General features: G+C 43.6%; 1 protein-coding gene across 1 annotated transcript; it reads right to left on the bottom strand.

Moving 5' to 3' along the window:
* Positions 1-1,253: 1,253 nt before the first annotated feature.
* Positions 1,254-10,184, bottom strand: LOC131444991 (thrombospondin-1-like). Its single transcript, XM_058615749.1, has 22 exons — positions 9,664-10,184; positions 9,464-9,547; positions 8,527-9,086; positions 8,326-8,404; positions 8,133-8,225; positions 7,932-8,041; positions 7,456-7,581; positions 6,975-7,071; positions 6,688-6,858; positions 6,414-6,590; positions 6,143-6,316; positions 5,780-6,060; positions 5,477-5,695; positions 5,265-5,372; positions 4,694-4,853; positions 4,478-4,596; positions 4,012-4,246; positions 3,691-3,918; positions 3,336-3,607; positions 3,135-3,232; positions 2,903-3,042; positions 1,254-2,805 (listed from the first exon to the last, which is right to left on the bottom strand). Exons 2-22 carry the CDS (start codon positions 9,525-9,527, stop codon positions 2,798-2,800), a joined length of 3,519 nt encoding a protein of 1,172 aa, XP_058471732.1. The 5' UTR covers positions 9,528-9,547; positions 9,664-10,184; the 3' UTR covers positions 1,254-2,797.
* Positions 10,185-10,706: the final 522 nt, after the last annotated feature.

The following is a 10,706-nucleotide window of genomic DNA, read 5'->3' as shown; positions in this document are numbered from 1 at the left end:
TGGTAAATGGTATACATGGATACGCAGATACCCAGGTGGTGCTCACGCATATGTTTTACATGTGGCCACTAGCATCAATTCTTGTGAATAAAAGTGTGTAATAGTGAATTACATTTGATTTTTTTAAACATCTGCATGAGTATACAGTCATTAAAGTGGATACACGTGTAAGTAAGTTAAAGATGTATCCACTGTTACATTCATTCATTCATTCCTTGTCTATGGTTTAAATATGAGGGGGTGCCCTTTTTTTACTTGAGCCCCCGCTCCCTGAATTGTCTGTGCACGCCACTGGATGAGGTATACATGTAGGTCCTCATAGATCTGTCTTTCAGTTCATGCAGCATTGCATCCTCAAACTACCTGGCAACCTGGAGTCTGTAGAGAGGAGGGAGCAGAGAGACAACAATCATACTCAACACATATCTTACAGATACAATTTTTATTTAAATTTCCTATGAAATGAGATTAAAAAAATGCCTTCATTCGTTACTGTCCATTTTTTTAAAAAAACGCAACCTCTGAGACTGATGCATTTTCTGGAGGACATGTATACCACACATTTTGGGGTAATGGAAATACAGTGAGCTCAGTATGGTAAGAATGAGGTCATTTCTAATGTAAAGAGACCAGCGGCATACTGAGACTGTTTGGGTTCTCTGGCATGACCCTCACTGGTGCCTTAGATTACAGCTCTTTGCAGCTCTGGGGAAGATCTAAATTGGCAGTCTGAATTATTCCTGCAGATGACATACTGGTACTGGATCCTGCAGCACAATGGACAAGAGCCGTAGACGGAGGCTATGGATATCTCATCGACAGCATTTTGACAAGTTTTATTCAGACGTTTTTATGAAAACCGTAATTTTCCAGCGCACATTTTCACAGTTCATTGCCCCGGAAAAAAAAAAGAGGGAGCAAAATTCCTCATATATTCCTCTCATGTTGAGCGTTGTCTTTTGAAGGTGTAATGGGATGCCTGTGTCGCGTGTAATCAGATCTGTATGGATGTGCCGTTTAAGTGGTTATACTTCACGTTGAGTTTTCCTGCTGTTGACTCCAGAGGATACTCCCTTTCTCCGAGGCTCCACTAGACTCATCTAATGGATTCCAGTCGCTTGACAGAGCATGGGCTCGGCTCCCTTTGCTTTTCTTGGGTGAAGACCTCAATCAAAGTAAACCAAGCTGATTATTTAACCATTTGTTTGCCCCAGAAAGAAAATAATTCACCAAGTAAAAACTGTTTTTTTTTTTTCCCAAAGTATTTATTGTTCTTTTGACATTACAAAATAACAAGTAGGAGTATAAACAGCACAAGTTTATAGAAAAGCTTCACTAATAATTAAAAAAAAAAGACATACAAAACAACAAAGACATCCTCGTGTCAGTGTGCAAATAAGTTTATACAGACAGAAACGCTTCCATACGAGGCTACGCTTCGAGATAAATTATTTAAATAGCATATATCTACACAAATGAAATAACCTCGACATCAAACAGACACAATAATTTATCCAAAAAAAAATGCACAAGAAATTACATATAGCACATAATAGTCAAGACAACATTTCTTTAGTCCTTTACGTTGCCGTTTGGGCTTCCTTTGCTACAAAAATATCTTATATACAGCATATAAATGATACTGAAATCTTGCCTTAAAAAAAAAAAAAGAAGAAGCCAACCAATTTATACACTGTTGCGTAGAAAAGTGATTCTTGTGTATTGCTGGCCTCAATACAAAAAGAATTAATGAGGTAATATTTGTACACGAAGGGTTTTCATTGGATTTTCCCTTGTCAGAATTGAACACACAAGCTCAGGCACACCCATCATGCACGTAGATAGACATGATTCCTATCCGTCTATTACTTTCTCACTTTTTTTGGTCCGATGTATAACACGATAACTTGCCATTGGTGCATACACTGATCTCAGGTAATGGAAGTAGACGATTATTTTAAAATGGCAAGATGCAAAGACGAGCGACGAATTAAAGCCTCGATTATGATATTAAATACAAACAGCCACGCTAACAAAGTGAACTCACGACAGGATATAGACTGGCCCTCTCTGTTTACGTCCCTTGTTTATGATTAGTGATCCAGAGCAGTGTGCCTGCTCTGGGGCCCCTGTGCTTTCCTGAAAAAACAAACGTGTGCTCTCCTCATTTTCCTTTTAGTGCTCATTCCTGAGAAGATGAATATTTTTAGGGCCAGCTTTTTGGGTCATCAGATCAATTTTAAATGAATTTTTGACTCGGTTGGGTGGCACACATACAGAAACACTCAAACACCATTCACTCTCTCTGATAGCAACAGTCCATCCATACTGTCCACGGTCCCTCAACGTTTCCTTCAAGGGGGCATATTTACCCTGACCTAAGAAAGTTCTCTTATTGCTTTCTTCTTTCTAAAAACAAGTGACTTTGAGTCCACAGCAGATGTACATTAATCCTCAAAGAAAAAAAAAAACACTCTTTGGTCCCTCATCCACAGAGGAAGACCACCAACCAACAGTTCAGGTGTGCAAAACAATAAAATTGTGGTCCTCTTTCAATGCAGATCAGAGCAACAAAGTGAGTGGGCCAATGTCTTCTGAACAGAAGGTGAGGTGCACTGCTGCAGAATCATCGTTGAACTTTCATTTGTCCTGAGGTCATTTTTACCTCGCGTTAGCTCACTTGTGCGTCATTCCTCCAATGTGCATTTCTCAAAAGTCAAAGATAGTTCGATCCAGTTCGTCTCGTGTTATATATTCATACCGACAGACATTCTTCTAGAAGGCTCCTGCGGTCCGCTTATGTATCTGGAAGAAATCGACGACAGGATTCAGGTTACAAACAAAGTCCAAAAGAATGAAATTGTGCTTTTAATAAAATGTCAAACATCGACTGTGTGCTTACCTCTGCATTCATATTTGAGATCTGAAAAGTAAACCATCTCCTGAGAGAAGACATACAAGCCTAGTCGCCCACCGGCGTAAGTCTTGTCGTAGATGTTTCCAGAATCAGCCATGATTCTTTTGCCTTCATACATGACCACTCTGGAATAACAAAAAAGGTAAAACATGAGTTTATGTTAAGTGTGCCGTTTTGTGAAATGAAGAAAAGCATGGTCATGAGGATTTGAGCTCACCTGATGAGTCCAGTCTTGGGTCTGTGGGTCAGGTGCCACCTGTAGGCAGTGAAGTCCTTCCAGCCAATGTTCTTGGGGTCGTGCCACAGAGTGCGTACCTGGAAAACAAATATAAAGTTAATAACTCCTTATTCACTCCTTAAGTATTAAAAAAAGCGTCACCTATTGTATTCACTTGTGTCTGACTGAGCAGATTCTCACCTGTCCTGGGGTGTCTCCGGTGTGCCACAGGGCGTTCCTCAGGTGCTCACCAGGGCCAGTGGTGGAGTTCACCACTTTGATGGACAGGCCGGAGTAGCCTTGTGCTCTTGTGGGCGTGTGTGACCAGTAAGTCTGCGTGATTTGTTTCCACATGACTGTGTAGAAGCGTGCGCTCGACTGGTAACCAAACACAAACCCAGCATAATCGTCATCTCTGTCTGTGTTTATGAAGAACGTTCCACTGAAATCCACGGCACTGAACTCATCGTAACCTGCAATAAGAGTGGGCAAAGTTAAGAACCGGTCGGCTAACTACTCTGTGTCTTTGTTGCGTGTCTGTCTGTGTATTTCGTACCAACAGCGATGCCAGGATCACAGTTGACAGTCTGCACCAGCTCCTTGCCCTGATGCCGCACCACCCAGTTGGGGTCAATCTGGGAGGTACCCTTGGGGTCCAGAGGAACCATCTGGAATCTGCGGAAGTCTGTTTCACTGATGGCAAAGTTCTCAGGACACACGTCATCGATGTCCAGAATATTGTCTTGGTCAAAATCATCTTTGCACGCATCACCACGGCCATTACCTTAGAAAAAAAAAACATAAATAGAGTTTAGAAACACAAAGAAGGAGCCTCTCAAAAACAAAACCTCTACAAAACATCGAAAGCCTGACTCACCATCAGAGTCCAGTTGATCGGGGTTAAAAGCCAGTCGACAGTTGTCTTTCTCGTCGGGTATACCATCGTTATCATCGTCATGGTCACAGGCGTCACCCTTGCCGTCTTTGTCGTGGTCTACCTGGTTGGCATTGGCGATGTAGGGGCAGTTGTCCAAGTTGTTCTGGTGCCCGTCCTCGTCGATGTCCTGGTTGCTGTCACACTTGTCTCCCACGAGGTCTGAGTCAGTGTCGATCTGCAGGAGAAGGGAGTCCTTTTCATGAGACTGACGCTCACAGTGCTACACTCTACACTCACTTAATTGTTGTTTTCACACATGTAAACAATGTCAAGCGTCCTTAATTACATGTTAGTATGCATTCTAAAGGTTTCTCTTTTAATTTGTCCGTTCCCTCTCTTTCATAAACAAAAGTTTTCCATTAGAGCTACACAACAGATAAAGCGATGTCACTCAGGGTAGTTTTACCTGATCGGGGTTATGCTCCAGTGGACAGTTGTCACAGTGGTCTCCCACACCATCTCTATCAGTATCTCTCTGGTCCACGTTGTAAACATAAGGGCAGTTGTCGTTTTCGTTCAGAATGCCTGTTGAGTCAAACATAACACATCTTAGCCTTTAGGACAGTATACATTAAAAAAAAGTAAAATACTTGGATGTCTAGTATTTGGCGAGGTCTCTTACCGTCACCATCGATGTCCACGGCGCAGGCATCGCCCTCTCCGTTATTGTCAGTGTCAGTTTGGTCGGTGTTAGCCTCGAACACACAGTTGTCACAGCTGTCCCCAACATCGTCCCTGTCTGCGTCATACTGGCCTGGGTTGTACAGTCTTGGGCAGTTGTCCTGAATACGAGCAGAAATATCATTTTTATTTCTAAAATAGGTCAAAGCAACGACATGTATAGGAGCGGAGCTTTGCTTTCAAAGGCTTGTTTTTCTTTCTTTCACTGGAATGTGATATTCCACTGCATGAGAGTTGGTCATTTTTACCACAGCGTTTTTCTTGCCCGACTTTCCAAATCCACACTTAGAAGTACGGGCATGCAGCCACCTCATCCTCAATTCTGAGTCCAATTATATTAAACTGTTCCTATGCTGTTGGCTTTCCACTTTAGCTGCCTGTTGAAAGCACACACTCACACGGAGGCTCGACATTCCTACTGCCCAGAGGAAGGACGGCTACAGCTGATTGCTATGTCTGGTCTCTGAGGAAAGCACATTTTGTTGCTATATAAAACTGCAGTAATGACTCACCCTATCATCGGGAATCCCATCATTGTCATCATCATGGTCACATTCATCACCCAGGCCATCTTTGTCATGATCCTCCTGACCAGAGTTTGGAAGGTTGGGGCAGTTATCCTATGGAACAAAGGGGGCGGTTAAGGAGGCAATCTTCACAATAATAGAGTGCAGATGGATAATAATGGCCTTTTTGTAGTTTTATCCTTGTGGGGTCTGGCTACCTTCTTGCAGTGGTAGGTGGCGTTCTCCACACAAAACAGGTTCGTGTTGGGCCATCCGTCCAGGTCAGTGTCTTCTCCACAGATACGACCGTTCCCTGCGTATCCTGGCTTGCACTGACAGCGGTACATAGACTCGGAATAGACGCCCAAGTAAATGCAGTTTGCGTTCTTGTTGCAGTCATGGCTACCCTCCTGGCAAGGGTTCCGAGGTTTGCAGACCTGGAGAAAATTGCAGAGTGTTAAAAAAGATGCAAGCAGACAGCCTTCAGACTTAGGACACAACAAGCGAGTGAAGAGGCAAACCTGTTTTTTAGCCGTCGCCTGTTCCACTCCTCTTCCAAAGGGCTGAGGGCCAGAGAAACGTGGGGGGCAGGGCAGGCAGTTGTAACCCGGTTCGGTGTTCTCACAGCGATGGATTCCATTGTGAGTATGGCAAGCATCAGGGACCTCTTTACACTCGTCGATGTCCTTGCAGATGACGCCGTTCCCGCGGTAGCCGAGTGGGCACTTGCCACACTTGAAGGAGCCATCGGGGAAGCTCGTGCACCTTGCACCGGGGAAGCACGGGTTGGACAGACAACCATCTGTTGGAAAGAATTCATTCATTTATCACTGTGTAATGACAATAAAGTAATGCTGTAACAGGGTAAATTCCTAAATACTGACCAATAGGACAGCTCTGTTTGTTGCACACTTGAGACACGTTGGCATCACCGACACAGTCTTTTCCACCATATTTGGGGACTGGATTAGAGCAGAGACGTTTGCGGGTCTGGAATCCTCCACCACAGGTAACACTGCAAATGTCCCATGGTGACCAAGGTCCCCAACCTCCATTGACTAAGAAAATAAAAATTAAAAAAGCATTATTAATTTTTTTGCCCTGCTTTCCATCAACACTGCCATATACTGTGTGGTTTGTGAAATTCTAACTTACTGGGACATGGCGACTTTTGACAGATCTCAGTTTGACGGCCTTCTCCCTCACAGTCCTTGCCACCCATCTGGGGCGTGGGGGAGTTGCAGAGGCGGATCCGGGTGATGACTCCCTCACCACAGGTCACAGAGCACGAAGACCAGGGGGACCAGTGGCTCCAGCCGCCGTCCTGTTTGACTGTGAGCGACACACACGCACAATCAATTCATCATGCCACGGAATGGAGAATATTTACAAGCACAATGGTTTTGTTAGGAAATACTGGGTGACTTACAGCGTTTGTCACATTCCTGGGGGTAGCAGTCACGGGTCTGGACAGAGGTGCCCTCACAGTTGCTGTTGATGCGGTCGCAGGAGCGTCCGCGCTGCTGGATGCCACGGCCGCAAGTCACGGAACAATGGGTCCATTCAGACCAGGGAGACCATCCATCCTCAGCAATTTGTGCTGATAAAAGGACGGGGTTGAAGACAAAGTTTAGGGATCCTTACTTTAAGCGAAATATATCAAAAGAAATATAAAGAAAGGCAATCTTTGCCTGTTTTGGAAAAAGATAATCTTACCTGTTCCACAGCGTGGACAGCACTCTCCGTCAGGCACTGTGGCATTAGCGCATGGGATCAGAGGGCAGGAGATTTTGCGACATATAGTCGCACCGTTCTGGAAAAAAGGAACAAAAATAAAGAGTTAAATAATTGCCCGACAGCCTACGCTGGTACATTTCCAAGCCTGTCTTCAGCAGGGACATGACACTGCTGCTGTGTTGAAAACATAATCCTCTCCAACACCCAACTAATGAATACATGGACACCTTTCACTACATGTCACAGTAGAACAAAGGACTCGCGCCGCTTTGTTGATAGTAGAGAAGAAGTGCTGATGGCTGTCAGCCTTGAGCTAGAGTGATTATGAAGGGAGGGACTAACATAAACACTGTTATCACGTCATTACAACAGGGCTGCAGGAAACTAAAACTCATGTTTGACTTCAGCCCATTCCGGGCTTGACTTATGGCTGCATTCCAACAGGTGTGATGACACTCACCTGGCAGGTGCACTCGGTGCAGCCGTCCACCGTCCACTCGTCTTTGTCCCCGTAGCGGGCGCCGTTGTGGAAGCAGATTCCACTGTGGATTTTAATTTGATTTTTCAGCAGTGAGCTTTCCTTCGACTGGGGGAACAGAAAAAAAGAGAGAAAGAGAAGGGGGCTGCTCAGAACGGAGGATGGAAAAATTCTACTTTGCCAAGGTTCCAGCACAAATGAATCACCGACCGAGACTGTGATTAAGACATTGCTTGAGTCTAGTGAAGCAGTACAAATGCAACCAGCCGCCAAACATATTTGTGTATTCACATGGGTCTAATTAAGGACTTGGCCTTGGACTGCCATTACAGTGACAAGTGGCCACGCAATGGGAACACATAGACCAGAGGCAGGGTTAAGGATGCAGGGAAGAGGAAAAGGGGGAGACGATGATGATGACAGGGAGCAGCAGACCCTGATCGGACCTTCACGCTTACCACTTTGTGAAGCTCGTTGGACAGCTGGTTAACAACTACACCGAGTCCCCGGAGCTCCTTAAACATGCTGGCGATGTCCTCGCAGGAGAACCCACAGACAGACTGCACATCTGAATTCAAGAGAGAGTAATCTATTAAATCACCTCAAACACTTAAGGTTTACAACTGAGCAGTGGATCAGAGACTTGTGCGAGGTCTCACCTTTGGCTTTGTGGTCATTGTAATTAGTCCTGATGGCAGGACTGGAGCCATTGACTGGGTTGTCCAGGGTCATGACATTGGCCATTAACATACCTGCAGGTGGGAAAGAGAAGAGATGGGGAGATGATTTAATTTTTGGTTGGGAGCAACATACTATACACTTTTCATCAGTTTTTTTTTCTTCTAAGCTTACCTCCACTATGGCATCCCTTGTTTCTCATTATAGCTTCTAGAGTGGTCCCAAACACAAAGCGCACATTCTGGAGGACTCCCTATAGGAAGACAAAATAGAGATTGGCAATCTTCAAATATTAAACTGTCACTTTTTCTCTTTCCTTACACAACATTTTGTCATTATTTAGTCGTATAGTTTTCAATACATTCGGGATCTTACCATGAACCTGTCCCTCACAGCTCCTTTCCCGATCCGGAGGTTGGCAATGTCTGCCACCTCCTGGGTCAGCACCTTGTGTATCGGCACGTCCAGCTCCTCTGTGTTGATCTCCTCACAGCCGACAAAAAGCTGAGCCTGGTCGTCCTGAACAAACAGCGTGACGTTCTTCCAGTGTCCAGTGGCCAAGTTGGCCTCCTCGATGGACAGAACCTGCTGCTGATGTGCGGTGGAGTAGACCACGTCCAGGGTGTTTGCCATGCCATTGGAAATGATCTCAAAAATGGGTCCGGAGCCGTCGTTCTTCTCCACCCTCAAAAGGGTGTTTCGGGTCTTCCTAGACTGTTTCAGGTTGACCAAGAGGATGAAGCCCCTCTCAGCCTGGATGGAGTCGAGAAGGTCCCTGAAGGAGCTGTCGGGGACGGGGGGAATCAGGTCCGCGTTCAGGACTTTGTACGCAGGACTGTACGGATCTGCACCTCTGACCAAACTGACTCCATGGTGTCTCTTGTTCACTTGTGCCAGATCAAACAGGTCATACACACTGTTATCATCTCGACTCTCTGCGGTCAAAGGAAATAAGACACCGGTCATTTCTCTGTGTATAATGACAGTGTCCACAAAGATGCAGGACAACAGAGATAAAAATAAACTGCAAAAAATGATATCAATTAAATGTAATAGTAACACATGAGCTCAGTGTGACCTGAATACCACAGAATATATGAGTATCATGATAGAAAGTTTTCTAATCAGTCAAAAAGGATGTATACTCCATCAGTTAATTGTGAAATCAAATTCTTTCCAGGCAGAAAAAGAGTTTGTTTGCACAATGCATGAGCATAATATTAATATATGTTACAAACAATCATGAAATGATGACATCAATTGTTACTGAGTCATTTCCCATCTCTAAAAGGCACACTCCATTTTTTCTCACCTGCAAGTCGTGCACCTTCGCACCTCCACAGCATCAATGGCAAAAAAATGCCCCACAGCAGCATCTTCAAATCTCAACTGAGCCCTAATGCAACCAGAATATAACAGAGTTAAACACCCGAGGCTACAGATGAACATCACTGAATAATAATAATGATAACAATATTAACTACAGTATTATAAGAAAAACAATGAACCAACCTTTAAAATGAAAATGTTCTATTGAAAAAAAAGAAATAAAGATGGGGGGTGGGAAAAAGATGAACAGAACAGTCCTCTTGTCAGGTAATTTATCCTTCAGCTCTTCTCGACGCTCATTAGAGTGGAATAAATAGTCGCAAGGACTCTGATGAGCTCCTGTGTTTCCTTATTCCTCTGTATTTCACTGACTTATCTCAGGAGTACGAGCGCTATTTAAACACTATGAGGACATTCCTGAGTCTCCATCTGGACCAATGGGGAGGCGACGGCAGAGAGGGGGACGGACTTTTGTTTCTTACCTCACAGCCAGTCACAGGAATATCCGAGACGCACACACACACACACACACACAGAGAGAGAGAGTGAGAGGGGGGGAATATGCATTCCTGAATTTCCATCACCGGGAAAGTATTTCATACACGCACCACAGCCAAGATGTGGTCGTTTCCGGTCACATTAAAGTTTAAGTCTTCATCACATGGCCCTAATTTCATTTGACTGTCAATTGTCAAAGAAGAATATATATATTTTTCTTCCTTTTTATGTGACATAAGTAGGGCAATTAGTCCAGAAGGCTAGAAATAATAATAATGATAATAAAAAACCAGATGTGAACAGATTTTAAAGCCATAAACACTTAATTATATATATATATATATCATACCTTACAAGTCCAGCTTATACATTATTATTATTATATTGTATAAAAAACAGCAGACTTCAGGTTGAACTTCTCATCCTGCGGTTACTAGTCTGTCCACCAGGGGATTCATTGAGTTAAGGAATCAAATCCTATAATCCAAGGAGACAGAGCAGAGGGTGACAGGGACACACCACTTTTTATGTACATATATATATATATATGTATATATATATATATATATATGTATATATATATATATATATATATATATATGTACACAGACACACATTTATATTATAGCGTTGAAACAAAGCAATGTCTTGAAAGTGTTTTAAAGGTGCTATATAAATAAAGCTTATTGTTATCAGTATTGACATGTTACTTAGTGATACTAGTAGTA

The sequence above is a fragment of the Solea solea genome, chromosome 18 (assembly GCF_958295425.1).
Source record: "Solea solea chromosome 18, fSolSol10.1, whole genome shotgun sequence".
Classification (NCBI taxonomy): domain Eukaryota; kingdom Metazoa; phylum Chordata; class Actinopteri; order Pleuronectiformes; family Soleidae; genus Solea; species Solea solea.
This window is presented reverse-complemented; position numbering and strand designations above follow the sequence as displayed.